The 18,511-nt window shown below is 44.7% G+C and overlaps 1 protein-coding gene across 1 annotated transcript in view; it reads left to right on the forward strand.

Moving 5' to 3' along the window:
- The window catches only part of COG3 (component of oligomeric golgi complex 3), a 343,588-nt gene that overhangs the window by 17,474 nt on the left and 307,603 nt on the right, over window positions 1-18,511 (forward strand). The window contains exons 2-3 of the mRNA XM_085621830.1: window positions 7,980-8,126; window positions 18,167-18,228. Coding sequence (XP_085477956.1) covers window positions 7,980-8,126; window positions 18,167-18,228 — 209 coding nt within the window. The remainder of the gene's footprint in view (window positions 1-7,979; window positions 8,127-18,166; window positions 18,229-18,511) is intronic.

Below are 18,511 nucleotides of genomic sequence, written 5' to 3' on the forward strand. Positions count from 1 at the left end.
TTGGGCTTTTATTGAAACCCATTACAGAAATCAAACACAAATGCTACAGAATAAAGCAGGTCTCCCTTATTTTTGTCAATTAGTATACAATGCTTCCTTTTCGCAATGCAGTTGTTCCATGGGGAACACGTGGATCCAGAAGCAGTGTTCATGCATTTCTAAGTGCACAGATGTTACAGCCAGCAGATTAGAGCAGAGGTACAAAAAGTAAGGCCACAGTAAGTCGTTTTTGCAGTGGACCTTGTAACCTACGGTAAGGGTATAAGGGCATTGGTGACCTGTGGCGTCAGTGCATTTTGGCTAAATGCTGACAGAGAGGTCATCTGGCCTTCGATGGGCCCAGCTCTACTCATCAGCTGTTCCTTCTTGGAGGCCATGCACAGACAAAAGGGAGGCCATATATGCATGGGTCTTGAGGGAGCTCGAATCAAGGTCCAGTAGATCTCTAACTGTTCTTGTCAATAGTATGTCAATAGTATGCATGAAGCATGTCACCTAGTGGCAACCCTGGGTGAGTGAGAGGATTCAAGAAAATAATTTTCTTTTCTTTGGACAGGGGTCTTGATTTTTCGCGCATTCAGCGGAATCCCCATTCCTTTGGTTAGGTTTTTTTAGATCTGACATTTACAGTTTTTTTGTGAACTATATGTACATATGAGGGTGAACCTAACCCGTACTTCCATCTCCCCCCTTTTTTGATTGTATTGTGGTGGATAGGTTAGTCAGTTATTTGGATTGAGAAGGATAGCGGAGGGATGGAAGAGGGAAAAAGGTTTGCATTTATATAGCGCTTGTTACCCCACATGGGGTGTTGACGCGCTTTTTTGGCAAGTAGCACGCTACTCCGGAATCCATAAAGGATTAGTGGTGAATTAATGTAGTGAAATATGAAAGTAATTTGAGTGGTGGATATGTTGCATGACAGTGAAAAATTATACCCTAATCGCGCCCCCGGGTATAAAACCTGACTGATCTTGCTTTATGATTAGGGGCATGAGTGGCAACAGGTGGTTTGCCAGGACCTTTGCGTAGATTTTAGTATCTATATTTATCAGGGACAGGGGTCAGTAGGAGTCGCACAGCATATGTGACTTGTCCACCGTCAGTATTGTGATGATAATAGCTTCACACAGGGACAGGATGAGCTGCCCTATTGACAGCGACTCGTTTGTCTCGATGAGATGTGAGATTAATATGTCTGTGTATTCTTTGTAAAATGCAGGCGCACGTCCGTCCGAGCCTGGTGTCCTCTCAGCGTCAGGCCAGCTATGGCCTAGGCTATCGGCTCTGGTGTTATTGGAGCGTCCAGAAATTCTCTGTGCCCCGACTCCAGCAGCTGTATAGTGTTGAAGTATTCTAGTAAGGCCTGCCGTTCCGTAGTTGGACCAGCAGTGTATAGCTTGGCATAGAGAGAGGACATAACCTCTGGTAGTGCAGCCAGGGAGGTGATCATTTGTTCTTTACTGTCCATCAGTTCCACCACATAGGTGGAGACGTGTGGTCTACGCAGGAGACCCGCCAGGGTCCTGCTAGGTCGGTCCCCTTCCCCATATCGATGTGCCTGTGCCTCTTTCCCTAAAAAATGCATCTCCCTTTCTGCTCCCTCGCAGTATTCCAATATCTTGTTCCTAATGTCTGCCAGTGTGGCAGGCTGGGGTCAGCGGCATATGCCAGCTCCAGTCTGCCGATCTCTGCCTCCAGTCTGTTCAAGGTTCCCCTGATCGCTTTCAACATCCTTGGCCTGCTTCCCGATACAAGTCCCTCGCTTCACCATCTTAAAAACCTCCCATAGCGTGGATGGCGACTCAGCTTATCCCGTATTATTCTCAAAGTAGTCTATGATAGCAGTGCTGAACTCCTGCCGGAACTCTAAATCCCGCAGAGCATGCGGAGGCAGCCTCCAGGAGAAAGCCTGCAGGATGGTTTGCGGCATCACCAGCACCAGTTGCACCGGTGCGTGATCCGAGAGTGTGCGCCGGAGTTGGTCCACCGCCGTGGTCCAGGTGACCACATCCTTGGTCATGAGCCATAAATCAATACAAGACCATGAGTCATGGTACGTGGAGTGGCAAGTCCCACTCCCTGGCTCCTATGGGTATGACACCATATATTGGTCAATGCGTTGTTGGCGAGCAGTACACTTAAGGTGTCTGCTGCCTGTGGATGGTGCTGTCTGGCACCCGAATGCTCCAGGTGACAGTTTAATGCTACATTGAAATCTCCAACCCACACCACCGCCCTCGGGCCATAGTTTGCCGCCTACCTCCAAACCCTCAGGAAAAAACCCAGGTCATCCAGGTTAGGCCTGTAGACTGCCACCAGGGTCATAGGCGGTTGGAACAGGGTTCCAATAAGGATAACATACCGCCCCCTTTATCTATAAGAGAGTGTGTGGTGTGCCACTGAAGTTCCCTTCAAAGCAGGATGGCAAAACCCCTGCCGTAGTTGGAGTAGATGGATGAATAGGTTTCACTACACCATCGGGCATGGAGCCGAGGTTCAGTGCTCCCCGTCAGGTGCATCTCCTGTTGGAAGCACACATCTAATCCCTGCTGAGCAAGATAAGCGTGCACTAGCCAGGACTTCCGGTGGTCATTGAGGCCCCGGCCATTCTAGGTCAAGCATGTTACTTTAGCCATATAACACGGCGTTCAGCAATTTCGTGCTGCGGAGTGGTGATTCACCTGACATTGTGCAGGGTGGAAGGTGCATTGATGTGCGTGTGTGCCGAGTGTACTGTGCATACCATGTCGAGCCTGTTAGCAAACTGTCAAGCCTGTTGGAATGTCCCCATCCCAGTAATCAAACTCTGCCCTCCCTCTCCCCTTCCCCCAAAACATTGCTCTGAAGAGAACTAGCGTCGGCCTCCCAACAAACACCAACCCCCCAATTGGGTTGCGACTGTCTTCCCACACTGTTTCCTTTACCCCAACCTAGTAAGTCCATCTTACAGAACTTGGAGAATTATCCCAGGGGGCACGGCCTCCTCCAGCGGCCCCCCTGTCTCACGGAACAGGGTGGCCAAGCAAAATCACCGTTGATGTTTCAGTCTTTTGACATTTTGTGTCCCGCTTCTGAGGTGTGCACCGCATGCAGTTTATTGCAGGTTTTGCTTTATGCCAGCACGTCCCTGACCTAGCCAGCAGGTATTCCAGAGCTGCTAGTCTGTTAGTCATTGTCGCCGATGTGGTCCTCTTCATGTTGTCCTAGGAGTTTGTTGGAGGCCCTGCATGTTTTTTCCAGTTTCTTTGCGAACGTGAGGGGGGCCTTGGGGTCTGTAAAGAACTGCATCTTGCCCCCGCGATTGATGCGCAGCTTAGCTGGTGGGTCCAGTGTATGACCTAACACGAATAAGTTTCACAGCTTGTCAGCTGTGGATCATCCCGGTACGAACCCAGACTGTCCCGGTCGGACAGTCTGGGGAAGCAGATGGAGTAGTCTACCCCTATTAACTTAGCAATTCTCTTATTGGCAACATTTATTGTAGAAAGGGGGTGATACGAGTGGCATTTACTAAGGGGCTTATTGGACTTGAGCAGGGTGGCAATGAGAGCTTCTCGAAGAGAGTGTGAGAGACTGCCGGTGGCTCTAGCCCCCTCGTACTCCATCGTAGAGCCGGTCCCTAACTCTAGCCGATAGCCTCATGTAAAGTAACTGGACCCAGCAAACCAGTCCCTCCCCATCCTCATCTTTTGCGAGCATGTCAAGTGCCTTCTCAAGGTCCAATACAAAGCAAGCAGAGCGGTGATGCAACTTCAGAGCCATTTTAGGTTTATAATAGCTTTATTGAATTTTAATCAGTTTAATCAATAAAGACCAAACATCAGCACCTTAGGCGCTTTACAACGCCTATATCAATTGGTGCATTGAACAACAAATATCGTCCCACCACCCCTAACTAACCCCCCCCCTCCTTTGCTTCCCTCCACCCCTCCGTTTCCCACCCTCCACCCCTCCATTTCCCACCCCCTTTTCCAGCAGAGTTCGTTTATGGTTCCTCTTGGGATTCGGTCCGTGGCTGATGCGTAGGCCTTAGGATTCCTAAGTATTTGGGGCAAGTTAGTTCTTTGAATTTGGAACAGAGCATTGTTATGAATGATTTCCATAGATCTGGGAATGACGCTCCTTGGTTAGTGAGGGAGAGAGAGATGCGCTCCATACCTAAAACATGCCATATACGGTGTAGCCATCCAGGGTGAGTAGGAAGGTGGGTCGTGCTCCATAGCGCTAGGATGTGTTGAAGGGCTGCCCCAATAGCCAAGCCTATCTGTCGGCCTCTGTGCGACTTTAGGGGAAACATAAGGGCATTCGGTAGGCCCAAGAGGATATAGGAGGGAAAGCGGGGGAGTTGTATATCAAAACATGCGTCTATCTCGTCAATTACTTGTTCCCAGAAAACCCACAAGGTTCGGGCAGTTCCAGAGGATGTGTGACATGGTTTCTTGCGCCCCACACCCCCGCCAGCAAAGGGGGTCCCTTGTTGGATTTCCCTTATGGAGCCTGACAGGTGTGAGGTACCAGTAGGTGGCAATTTTGGTGGCTGTCTCGATACCTGCTACACTCCTAGCTGTCTTCTGAGCCCTTTTGAGTATCCCATGGATGCGTCGCAAATTAAGCAATGTAGAACTCCCCGTAATGAATACGTTTTCACTCTCACGGATCAAAGTTGAGATGCAGGTCAGTAATCGCGAGGCCAGTACCTTACTGAGAATCTTGTAGTCAGACCCACATGAGGGCCAAGAGCGGTTGGAGCCCCCACCCAGCAGTGTTCCTGTCTGGCTTAGGGAAGGAGACCAGCAGGACATCTCTCATGGAACCAGGGAGCATGCCAGCATCCAACGCCATGGCATACATTTTCGCCAGTTTGGGGACCAACAAAGCCTGATACATTTTGTAGAACTCAATGGAAAGGTCAGAAGCTGATTTTGGTCTGCTGAGACGCTATATAGTAATCGTGTAGAGAAAGGAATCTACCTCAGTAAGGCTGGGGGTTTGTGTACAGTGTCTGGTAATGTGTGTAAAACCTCCTAGGGATACCCACCAAAGCAAATTGCTGTGTCCGGTTTCGGCGCAAGCTCGTGTCTTAGGAGCCACGCCAGGAGGCACCCTGGTTTGTCCCCCTCGGCATGAGCTCTAATCTAATTCGCCTTATAGTCCAGGCATCGGAGGGATTTGAGCAGACAGGCATGATAGTGCCGCATTTTGAGAAGCTCATGTCATCCCCCCCCCCCTCAGACTCGCAAGCGGCCTGCTCTACCTGGTCCAGTTCGTGGGCAGCCGTGGCACCTACCACAGCTGGCATATTATGTGCTTGAATCAACGTTTTCATTGCATCTCACTCGAGGAGCCGCGTAGTGGCGGTGTTGTTTCCGGTGAAGTAATGAACAAGGGCATCCCTTGTGGACACCCGATAGACCTGATCCTCCAAAGCTGCGGGCTGCAACTTCCCGTTGGGAACTAGAGGTCTAGAGCCTCCCTACTTTTGGTGCAAAAATAAGGGCTTGTGATCAGACAGAGTCCTACCAAGATATTCAGCGTCTGTGACAAGCAGCTGGGTGGGCAAAGGGCAAAGGAAACTATCTTATCTGACATGCAGATCTTGAGGAGGAGCATAGGAGGAGTATTCCCTGGTGTTGGGTTGCAGGGTTCTTCAACTGTCAAGTAAGGACCATTGCATGGTCGACTGTGCGAAGGAGGCAGCAGCTCGGGTAGTCTAGGAGTTTAGGAGAGGTGGGTATGACCAGTGCAGGGTCAAGAATACAATTGAAGTCCCCCCTCAATTAACCAGGGCATTTGAGCCCAGCACAATAATTTGACAGAGAGGGCGGCTAGAAAGGTGGACTGCTCAACATACGGTGCATAAACACAACCTAAAAATATCAGTAAGCCGTCCAGTACCCCCGCCACCAATACAAATCACCCCTCAGGGTCCAACTCTACATTTACAGATCGAAAGGGAATGGACGGATAAATCCAAGTGAGACCAGACCTAGAAAACCACAAGTAGTCTGTGCCGAAACACTGTCCCGCCACCGCTTCTGTAGTCGAGAGACCTCTCCCCTGGGTAGGTAGTTTTCTTGCAAAAAGACTGTGGGCTCACCTTCCCTTTATTGGTGAACCGAATACCGCTTTTTTATTGTGGTCAAGCCACGGATGTTCCAGGTCACAAAGTTTGGCACCTACCTCATCCAGCAGGCGATGCGGGCAGAGGGAGTCTGGAAAACCAGCTGCCGATTGACTCCTACGCTCAACTGGCCTCTGCAGTCCCAGGCCTGCCTCATGTGCACTTTGCGGACCGAGCTGCCCGCACCAAATTAAAGAGGAGCCTGAAACTCCACCGTGTGAAAGGGCAGCCCCAGGGCAGGCCGTTGCAGGTACCAAACTGCACCTCTCACACCTGGGGAGCCCGATGGCAGTGGAATACTAGCCCACTTCCCAATGCAACGCCAAGCCATGCCTTCCTCTCCAAGACTTGTTGCACATCTCTGAAGAGCCTCTTTGAAAGTCCAACAACCACCTCCTCGCCCCAATAACCTCTGAGAGGGCTGAGTACTCCAGGAGGCCACATGCCCACTTAGACATTTGGCTTCTGCTTGAAGGTTAAGTGGGCAGAAACAATGCCTTATATGAAGCTATTCTAAGATAGAAGAGCAGATTGCCCATTGTTTCGAAGTAGTGCAGGAACAGCTGACTTTATAGTTTCTTCAATTCCATGAATTGCAGGAGCATTGAGGGTGAGTACAATGAATCGGGGCTTGAGGGAAGAGGGTTTTGCATAGCTTATATTAAGGATTGCATGCATATTCCTTTTCCTGCCATTCCTTGATCTACGCAGTTTGGTAGTGTATGGATCCTGGTGAAGCACGTTCCTAAAGACATAGATTTTTTGGATTTTTTGTTGTTGTTTGCAAATGACAATTTTGTGCATGACACCATATGTTTTTAAAAGGAATCCAAGCAGGGTGTGGGAGCAAGACTGGATCGGCCATCTTGGTGAGCTAAAAATGCTTTCTAGTTCTTTTCATTGGATGGGCAGCAGTATGGTATGTCTGAAGTTACAAGTTATGACTGTAAGTTATCAAACATGTATTAACAAAATACAGTGCATTTTAAAAAGGGTTGTTTAATTCATTAATGTCAATGAGATCTATTGACGCGGCATTTGAACACATCCGTTTATTATTTCCTTGGCATAAATCAAACTATTCAGAATAGTAAAACTTCTAGTTCCTGGAAAATAAGTAGTATTGCACTTAAACCTTGTTGCATCTAATAGTGAAACTTCTCTCAGACATTTTTCAGCATGCTCCGAGGCTTCTTGCCAATGTGATATAATGATAAGTTATGAATTCAAATGCTTGAACAAATGCTTCTTAACACCCCTAATTTTTTTTTTTAAAACTCTTTTTATTGGCATTTGTAATAAAAACATTGCATTGCATACATTTTCACATCTGGAAATGCAGTAAGTATGAGCCCAGGAACAGAAATATACAGACGCTGCTCTTGCGGTCAGCAGACCTCGCAGGCCTAGGGTGTTATGGTCCCCACATTATCTCTGAGCTATAAACAGGCTACCCAAGCCTGTGCCTGGGCCCAGCCCACTAGTGTGCACTGTGGACGCCGCACCATAGGGGGGCTACTAAATATATCTATATCCCCTGTGTGGAGTATCACATAGGTCATGGAAGTACAGCCACCTGGTTACTATTAACGAACTGGGGAAATGCTTCTTAACACCTGATATCATACTTGTGGTATACAGAGGAGATTAATCACTTTTTTTCCCATCTGAAAGATGTACAATGTGTAGGCCTCAGAAAGGTGGGGTTGTCCTGCAGACTCCCTATGACCTCTAAGGTATAAACATATTTTAGCAACAGAAGCTTCAAATGCAGTATATCAAAAAGTATGTACATAGTTTTTGCATAACATATATTTTCAAGAGACTAATGGTGTGTGTGTTTTATTTATTGTAGCTACCCATTGAAGACTTATGTAATTTAACCTCAAGGTCACTCACGGTTTCGCTCTCTGCAGCAGTACCAGAATCCACTGAGGAAATTTTAATGAAGGGTTTCACCACATTGGGCATGCAGCATGAACGAATTGAAACTGCACAGCAAGTAAGTACCTAAAATCCTATGTTCTCCAACATTTATCTTTGTTTTTTATTTGGTTTCCTGGAGAAATATAGAGCATAGCCACTTTTTTGATCTGCGTTCCTCGAGCATCGACCTTTTGAGCGTGAGATCCATAGTATAGTTTTTCTTGTGCCAGTTGTCATTGTTCCGTCTGTCAACAATTATGCCTTTCAAGAATGTTGTCAACAAGCCTTGAAGAAGTTCTAGTAGCTTACTCTTTTCAGCCAAAGGCCTGCATCAAGACCTGTGATACTTAACATTTTCAAAACATATAAAGTACCATTCTCACACCTGATAATTGCCCTCGATCAACACAAAAATAAAATAAACTGCAGCATAGTCACAAGAGCCTGTCCACAAATTTGTACGTGACTCTGGAGTAATGCACTACAAGTTTTACTATTCAGACAATATAGCATTGAGAAAAGTAAAGATTTACTTTTTTGATTCAGGGTTGCATCATGCACTGGTGCATTCTCTAGGCCAATTTCCTTTGGAAGGATGGAGTTTTGTCTACCCATGTCATGAAAGTCTCCCACCTGGGTTTAAGGTTTAAAATAAAACCATGTAATACAGTATGTGATGACTGTGAAAACTGGCAAAGTCTGTTTTGAAGGGAGTTAGACATGTTGTCCAGCATAGAATATTTCTATCCCTCACTTATTAGTACATTGGAGTGTTGAGAGCTATATTGAAGACAATAGAGTAGCTCCGGGCTATAATTGCTGGTTTAAGCCTTCTACTCCAACATTACAATGTTTGTCCTCAAGTTTCTCCCTTTTTAATTTAGAACATTCTGCTCTCCGTGGGTGGAATTTTCTAATAGCCTTAAAACCCTTCTTCCTGAAACTAAACCAGTTGTTCAAGGCCCTCTTCCTCGTTAGGCTCGGGCCTATAATTGGGGTTCAAGGCCTTTAACAATCGGTATAGCCTTCCCTAGCGGGCTATTTAGGCCATAATATATGTGTTATTAGCATTTCTATATTGCATTACTACCATTTAGTTATCTTTAAAGTGCCTTCAGAGTCTGGCTCTCCCTTTTATGTCTGTATATCTCCTCTCAATATGCGATTAGAAAGTTGGTTACCCAAAAACTGTGGATTCAAAATGAAACCACTAGCACATCAGCACAGTGGTTTCCTCACAGTTTATGATTTCCAAAGTAGCCATTCAATCACATTGGCTGTGTGACAGACAAGGTTGCTGAAACATTATTGTGAGGAAGAGTCTCACATTTGTTTTTCTCCTTATTTTTGAGTTTATTTTCTTTTATGTGTAAAGTGCAACTTGTACATTAAGTAGGGTATGTTAGAAATCCTCAAATTACTCAACATTGCTGGGTAAAACAATAGGCTGGGCTAAAATTAAGCTTAAACAGGGAATGACTATGTCTTTAGTAACCCCTTAAATCTGCAGCTGCAATTGAAAATACCCTACTCCCATGGTCTTCAAGTAGTACTTTGATGCCACCATGAAAAGTTTTTGAGGGGGATTGTAGGGCACACCCTAGTGAGTACATTTAAATCTTGAGTACATAAGGGACCAATAAGGCCTTGTGCATTGCCTTATGCCGCAAGGACACAGCTTTGAAAAAATCCACATCCTCCCGTTAGCCAGTGCCGTGAGAGAAGAACTGGGGAGATGCAGTCCCTCTGCTGTAAACTAAGTGCCAGTCTTGCAGCATAATTTTGGACAAGTTGCAATTTCTGAACCTAGTGAGCTGGAAGTTCAAGGTAAACTGAATTACAGTAGTCCAAAGGCCCCTATATTCAAATGCATTCAGAATTTGCATTGTGGTGAGTAAAAGGTACAAAACACATTTTTAATGTATGCAACTGGAAGAAGCATGATTTCGAAACTAAAGAAATTTGGCTTGATAGTCAGCAAAGAATCTTATCTTTCTTAGAACCCAGGGTAGAAAGCCAAAAAGTTAATTCCCAAAACATTGATGGCTTAAGTGGGCTGCAAGATTTACATCTTTTCACTGTTTAGAATCAGATAATTAGAACTCATCCACAGATGTAATGGGTATACATATTTATGGCTTGCAACTTCCTGAAATGGACAACATCTTCATGACTGGATTGTTTGAGTAAATATTTCTCCTTTTCTTCACATTAAAAGATTGGGATGATGTCTTTACTTGATGACGCTTGAAAAAGGTTCCTACTGGCGGAACTCTGCCGCCTTCCCTTGACTTCGTTGAATAGCTTTGAAGGTAGGGGCCTGATTTAGATTTTAGATGTAAATCTCATAATATCCTAAGGGATTTATAGTTCGGCTGACGGGATATCTGTCACGGTTGTGACGGAGTAACCCGTCCGCCGAAATCTAAATCAGGCCCATAGATTTTTGGTTTTTGGGACCTAAAATTATTTATGCATTCTACTTAGTAGGTCCAATCAGTAGGGGTATTCCCTGCTTCAGTTTTGTTGGCTTCACAACCAAAAATCGGTGTCATAATATCTTGTGTGTCTCAAGGTGTGTTGCATAGTAAAAACATTTATATATGTATGGGACTGTGATCCCCTTCCTTTCAACATTTCAGTCTTCATTGGTGGACGTGGAGGATATACTGTCTGTTTTTTCCCCCTTTGTTTAGACTGTGAAGTAATGACCTATTCTTGAGAGACTTTTGCTGTCAGTGCTATGGTCTTGTTTTTAGCCCTCAGCCAACTATCATGTGTAACTTTGCTCTCATATTTTTCAGAGCATTTTCCTTGGAACGCTTTGCAGTTATTTTCCATAGTCTTAAGTATTCAAATACAAAAGATACATCATATATAATGCTCCCAGTGGGTGGTTTCACTTAGCACCTACCCTTTGCCAAATCAGGTAAGAATTTTGTTAATAAGCATTTTAAAAATTGACCAGAAAACCAGATTGCTAAAGAGTGCCCGAATGGCAATATGGAACAACTTACAGTTAATGCATCTACGAAAAAATTGTTAGTGGTGAAGTCTGAGACCTCTCAGTTCCTACCTAGTAAAACTCCCTGGCTCACACTGTAGTCTAATATATTATTAAAAGAAGGGTTTTTTTGAGAAAATAATTCCAAATTGGAGTTAATAAGGGACATTGTTCATGTCCTTGACATGAAATGCCAGACAGTGGGCAATAGCATGTTGACACAGACTGAATCTTAGAACTTTACCTCCTTTTGTACTTCTTACACTCCTGGAGTATCTATGTTTTATACCATTGCTTTAATGCTGAACATTTTACAGGATACAGGAGCATTAATCTTCATCAACCACAAAACCAAGGTTTTAGAAGGTGTAAAGATGGTGCATGTTACCATAATACAGGAGTTATTTAAACCAATTTTGACTAAGGCTAGCTATGTTACTGCAAAAACCATAAAGGATCAAAACACCGGTCAAGGGGAGGTGACAGTAGACCTATTTGTATTACACAAGGCTATTTTGATCAGGAAACAAGGCAGATTATGTGGCAGGCCGTTGGGTGTTGGTGTTTATAGTAATATGAGGAAATTAATCTATTTTACAGGTAAAAAGCGGAAGATTAAACCTCTCTAATGATTAACAATAATGAAAGAAGGAACCTTAAAAGTTAAATTGTATCAAATTGGAATTTATTTAAAACCCATAGAAGGACTGTTAAGAGGGGCAATTGCATTAAAATTGGACTTGGAGCATATTAGATTGAATGGGAAAACTTCCCAGTGTGAGTGTATGTGTAAACCTTCGAAATGCTTGAGTGTGGGAATGAATGAAAAGAGAGAAATACTTAGTGGATCCCCCAAAGGTTTTTGTTTTCAAGACACATTTAGCCCTGGGTTCTCGGACCTTTGAAAATAAGCGGAGAGGTAATTAATATTTAAAGTATTAATGGTATTGGAGTGCACAGTTCCACAGAGAGAAAGTAGCAGGTGGGCCTGGGCCTTGTTTCTCAATGGGATCATTACATCTATATTGATTAAAAGAAGGTCAGAAAAACAACAAAAACGAAATCCTCTGAGTAGAGGATTGCTTCTCAATGTTTTTTCTTTTCAAAAGTGCTATTGAGTTATATTCTCAGAAAAGACATGATCGCATAATAAGTACAATGTAGTATTCTTCATGCATGCTTTTGAAACACGAGTGAAACTATGTTTACATCATAGTTATATCTGAAGTATTATTAGTGGCTATCTAAATGGGCAAAGAGGAGAGGAGTAGAAGGAAAGAGACAAAACAACACTTTGTAATGATCAGTTTAAGTTTTAACCTCAGAGTTCTTGTAGAGGATGTCCTAAAGCAATTCTGGTCTTTTTGTGTGGTTAGGTGTCTGTCGTGACAAAGGAGGTTTCGCTTTTTGGCTATAGAGATCCATTTGGTTCTGGTATGATTTCCTTTCCTGTAATATTTAATTCCTACAGTCAGCAGTAAGTTGCAGAGACGAAGGTCTCAAGTTTTTTAACATCATACGAACTTAAATATTAGTATCTTGGGGTACCAATACAATATTAGCCAAAGAAGATGATTTGATTAGAATTGTATTTGAGTTATATAGACATTATGAAATTGAGCATGTCTTGTTTAAGGACATTGTATTGTTGAGATTTAATGCCAGTCTGGTACCATTCCAAATTAAGTATGTGGATGAGCAAGGCATGAACCTTAGAGTAGAATGAGGGATGGAGGTAGATGGGTGGGTTAAAGTGGAGCAGGGGGGTTATTACCTCTTATTTCAAATTTATCTGCTGATCTAATTGCTATTAAAGTGAATGATTATTACTAAACTGTAAGATTTAATGTTATAGTGTGTTGACCATTGTGTTTATAAATATAATATGGACAACCTTCTCAGGAGAAATATGAGGTACATCTCACCAAATTAAGATTTGGATGGTTTAAGAAATACATATCCAGATTTTTAGGTCTTGCTGAGCCAGCGCATGCGCTGCTCTGCGAGAAATTTAGTGTGTGAGTTTTCAAAGTGCTGCCACAGGCTTTTGGTGGCCTAGCGCTTGCGTTCACGCGAACGTGCAAGCGCGCAGCCGCCATGTGGGTTTCTCTCAAGGCTCATTAAGCCTTGCGTGCCTCAATGAGCTTTCACTTTCGTGCTTGTTTTAATATTGCTTTCTGACGGTGGCAGGCTTCAATCGGCACCCCCACCCCATCTTCTTTTTATTTGTTTCTTTACCGCAGCTGCACAGAAGAGCCATGCACTTTAGTTCTGAAGATTGCAATGCTTGAACTTACAATGCTGTTAACGTTGCCTTATTTTAATACATGTTTAAACAAGAGTTAACACCTTGGAAATCAATATATATTGTTATGTCATTACAAGCTTGCCATTTCTTCATTGAATAATGTAACTTTTTGTATATATTGCAGTTCCATGACGGGCTCTCTGTTTAAAGCTTGCAGTGTTTGTTTAACTTTCACCGCGCGCGCTTGTGCAACCTCGGCCTCACGCCATTGGAACTCCCACGCACATGACGCGCTCTCGGTTTAAAGCCTGCATTGTTTAGGCTGGTGGAAGAAATGTTTAAAAAATGAAACAGACTCTCAAATCATAGCTTCGAGTGTACTTTCAAGCATATGCAGTGCATTTTTCACCATTATTGCTCTTCTAAACATACAAAGTTAGCTGTAAATGTGGTAATGTCCACTAATATTTCTATTTTAAAGAGTTCCATTTGAAGCAAATCTTATTTTTTTTACAAATGATACGTTTCATAATCTGGAGAGGTGGCAGCCAGCCATTCCAGGTAAGTTCTTATTTTTTTCATTCCCTCCCGTACACCCCCTCCTGCTCCGTCTGCTGCCCCACCATCCCCCATCCGGTAGCAGCCCCTACTGCTTGGGTGGCTGGGCAGGCCCACATGTGCATGAATGTAACCTTGCGTCATCACAGTTTACACAAGCCGGGGATTCTTCCATCCCCATGCAATGTAAACTGTTCTGGTTGTAATAAATTTGGTGCAGTATCTTGAGCTGAACAATCGCAACCTTGACTTTAAAGCCTCTTCACACGGATGCATCAGGACTGCCTCCTAGTTTACATCCTCAAATCTCCCACGTCTCTTGACCACCGGTCTCTCAACCGACCCAAATTGTCCGGCATGTTATTAAGCGTTGTGTAAGTGACTGAGATCGCCTTTGACTCCAGCTCTTCCGTTAACGACCTACCCTCCAGAGGAGGCATACTCGGGGGATCTCTAAGTCTCCCATTCCCTCTATGTGCCATGTGGGCCTCAGATGTGCGTATTTCACATTGTGGTTCGGGTTCATTTGATACACCGTCTGTGTGGAGATAAAGGGCGTCAATTTACCATCCTCAAGGTTTCCTATATGGGCAATCCCCAGCAAGTCCAATGTTCCGAATTACCTTAAGTTTCCTGAGTTCCTTCATTCAGGGGCAGCACTCATGTCACTGTACCTACCCACCCTGTGCATCTAGCTGCTTTCTTCCAGTCATCTAGTGTCACTAGCAACAGCCGTCGGCCTCACACCATTGGAAGACCCCTGCACGCTCAGTTCTTTTGTAGATAATTACTGTTCAAGTTCTAGGCTCTGCAGGAGGCACAGTGATTAGAGCTGCTTTGAAAGTTTCCAGAGGCGTCCGAAGCAGACCTGCTGGCTGAAACCCTCTTGGTTACTTAGCGAGTCTGTTTCATTTTTGCAATATTTCGTCTTTCAGCCTGTTAATTCGTAAATGCATGAGGACAAGGGGGGGGGGGGGGAAGTAAGATTCTTCTTGTTTCTAATACTATGGCCGGCTCTACCCCCTCCTCCAATGTCCAGCCCATGGCTTACAAGAGAAACTGAAAGAATCTTACCTTCCCCCTCCCTGTCTTCATGCATTTACAAATGAACAGGCTGGCGGAAGCACTGTTTCAAAAATGAAACCGACTTGCTGAGTAACCAAGAGGGTCTCAGCCAGCATGTCTGCTTCTGACACCTCTATAAAAAATTAACAGGACGGGCTGCTTTCACCTGCATGATACCTCACAGAATTGTTCTGTCCCGATGTATTTGTTTGTATTTATTTCACAAGAAGCACTTCTACTGAGTTCTCACCATTGCACACACGTGGATGGAGACAAATATGTTGATGTTCGCTCCCATTAATTGTCTGTTTTCAGAGGCGGCCCAAGTTTTGATTGGAGCCAAGTTTGGGGCGCAGGGGTCAACGTGCAATCTGAAGGCCCACCAGCAGAATATCTGCTCTATGCTCCATTTTTGTACTGTATTCTGAGAAATAAAAGTGAATTTTGCTACATTTAGTAGCCCCGTAGGCGAAGTACACAGACTGCAAACGAAAACAAAGTCACACATGCAACTAATGTACATATTTCTTGTTACCCCAAATTTTTTAGGAAGATGACGCGCATTGATGTGTGTAGACAGTATTACACGTGCAAGGAAATATTCTTGCCGGTAATCACCTGCTGTCTTTCATTAGCACTGAGAGAGATTTGTTTATAATCAGAAAATCACTGTTGGCATTGGTTTTTTGAAGCGCGTGATGTTACTTATTGTCTGTATCAGTTACCAGTTACTTGTTTTAATCTCTTTCCATTTACACCTCTCTCTCTACCCCTCTCTCTCTACCCCTCTCTCTCCACCCCTCTCTCTCTACACCCGTCTCTCTCTCTACCCGTCTCTCTCTCTCTCTCTCTCTCTCTCTCTCTCTCTACACCCGTCTCTCTCTACACCCGTCTCTCTCTACACCCGTCTCTCTCTACACCCGTCTCTCTCTACACCCGTCTCTCTCTACTACACCCCTCTCTCTCTACACCCCTCTCTCTCTACACCCCTCTCTCTCTACACCCCTCTCTCTCTACACCCTTCTCTCTCTATACCCCTCTCTCTCTATACCCCTCTCTCTCTACCCCTCTCTCTCGCTACCCATCTCTCTCGCTCCCGCTCTCGGTCTCTCTCTCTCTACACACCTCTCTCTCTCTCCCCCTCTCTACACACCTCTCTCTCTCTCTCTCTCCCTCTCTCTCTCTCTCTCTCTACACACCTCTCTCTCTACACCCCTCTCTCTCTACACCCCTCTCTCTCTACCCCTCTCTCGCGCTCGCGCTCTCTCTCTCCCTCTCCCTACACACCACTCTCTCTCTCTCCCTCTCCCTCTCCCTCTCTCCCTCTCTCTCTCTCTCTCTCTCTCTCTCTCTCTCTCTCCCTCTCTACACACCTCTCTCTCTCTCTCTCTCTCTCTCCCTCTCTCCCTCTCTACACCCTCTCTCTCTACCCCTCTCTCGCTACCCATCTCTCTCGCGCTCGCGCTCTCTCTCTCCCTCTCTCTACACACCTCTCTCTCTCCCTCTCTCTACACACACCTCTCTCTCTCTCTCTCTCTCTCTCTCTCTCTCCCTCTCTCCCTCTCTCCCTCTCTACACACCTCTCTCTCTCTTCCTCTCTACACACTCTCTCTCTCTCTACACACCTCTCTCTACACACCTCTCTTCTACACACCTCTCTTTCTCTCTCTCTCTCCCTCTCTACACACCTCTCTCTCTCTCCCTCTCTACACACCTCTCTCTCTCTCCCTCTCTACACACCTCTCTCTACACACCTCTCTCCTCTCTCTCTCTCTCTCTCTCTCTCTACATACCTCTCTCTCTCTACATACCTCTTTCTCTCTCTCTCTCTCTCTCTCTCCACGCGTCTCTCTCTCTCTCTACACACCTCTCTCTCTCTCTCTACACACCTCTCTCTCTCTCTTCTCTCTCTACACACCTCTCTCTCTCTCTCTCTCTCTCTCTCTCTCTCTCTCTCTCTCTCTCTCTCTCTCTCTCTCTCTCTCTCTCTCTCTCTCTCTCTCTCTCTCTCTCTCTCTCTCTCTCTCTCTCTCTCTCTCTCTCTCTACACACCTCTCTCTCTCTCCCTCTCTACACACCTCTCTCTCTCTCTCTCTCTCTCTCTCTATCTACCCACCTCTCTCTCTCTCTCTCTCTCTCTCTCTATCTACCCACCTCTCTCTACACCTCTCTCTCTCTCTCTCCATCTCTCTACACCTCTCTCTCTCTACACCTCTCTCTCTACACCTCTCTCTCCCTCTCTATCTCTCTCTATCTATCTCTCTCTCTCTCTCTCTCTCTCTCTCTCTCTCTACCCACCTCTCTCTCTCTCTCTCTACCCACCCCTCTCTCTCTCTCTCTACCCACCCCTCTCTCTCTACCCACCCCTCTCTCTCTCTCTCCATCTCTCTCTCTCTCCATCTCTCTCTCTCTACACCTCTCTCTCTCTACACCTCTCTCTCTCTACACCTCTCTCTCTCTACACCTCTCTCTCTCTACACCTCTCTCTCTCTACACCTCTCTCTCTCTACACCTCTAAGTGGCAGCCGGAGCCTGATAGCACTGCTTGTCCTTTTAAAAATAAAAACAACCATTGGCATAGCCAATGGGTCTCGCATTTGGGGCCTTATAAGTGTTTAACCATGCAACAGTTAATGTTGTTGCTCCAAAGATATTGTTGCTGCATAACTAAATACTTTTAAGGTCCCAAAAGCGAGACCTATTGGCTATGCCAATGCTTGTTTTATATTGTTAGCAGGAGATATCAATTTAAAAATGAATCCTTACCATTCTGAGCATGCAGATGGCTATCAGAGCAGTTCTTATGGTGTTACTGACTCTGAGAGGCCTAAAGGTCCTACTTCCTCTCTAGCAAAGAAGATAGTAGTACAGTTTGGTCTGCCTGAATGGAAGAAGTATCAGTGACTGTCCAGCTGGACATTACCTAAGCATTGGTGTAAATCCTGCCTGGTTAATCCAAGGTCTTGTGAGTCTAATCCAATTGACAAAAGGGATGTGTATCTACGGGTTGAAGGTAAAATTTAGTATGCTGCACTTTTTATTGTATTGCTGTTTTTATTAAAGAGCAACACAAAATGATTTATCAGTTTAATAAACGTACCCGTAATAGGGAACTAATGTTGCAAGTATAGTTTTTTCTTTTTAGGTTGTTGAGGTCCACTCTAATTGTACTCATTTTGTAAATTGTACAAGTCTAAATGTGCAGTTTCTGAAATTAACCAATGGAACTTTGTTGTTTTAGTTCTTCTCCTGGTTTGCCGAACTGCAGTCACAAATGGACCAAGATGAAGGCTCAAAGTTCAGGTATGTGTGGAATGGAACCCAACACTTTAACATTTTTTTTGTTTTTTAATTATTTGTATTAACATTTTCTGTTATAACCTTTGCTGCCATACCATATGTAGTTTCATTTACATACCTTATATTATAGGACAATAAAAGAACCAGTAACAGTAGCAATTTAGTCAACACACAGTACGGGTTTTCTTTTGCATCCTTAACTTTGTTCATAATTATATCCCGTACATTAGCACCTGTTGTTGTCACAGTAGTTGGTCATTATCTTCTGCTAGCGATTCATCCGGTG

Source organism: Triturus cristatus, chromosome 8, assembly GCF_964204655.1.
Source record: "Triturus cristatus chromosome 8, aTriCri1.1, whole genome shotgun sequence".
Classification (NCBI taxonomy): domain Eukaryota; kingdom Metazoa; phylum Chordata; class Amphibia; order Caudata; family Salamandridae; genus Triturus; species Triturus cristatus.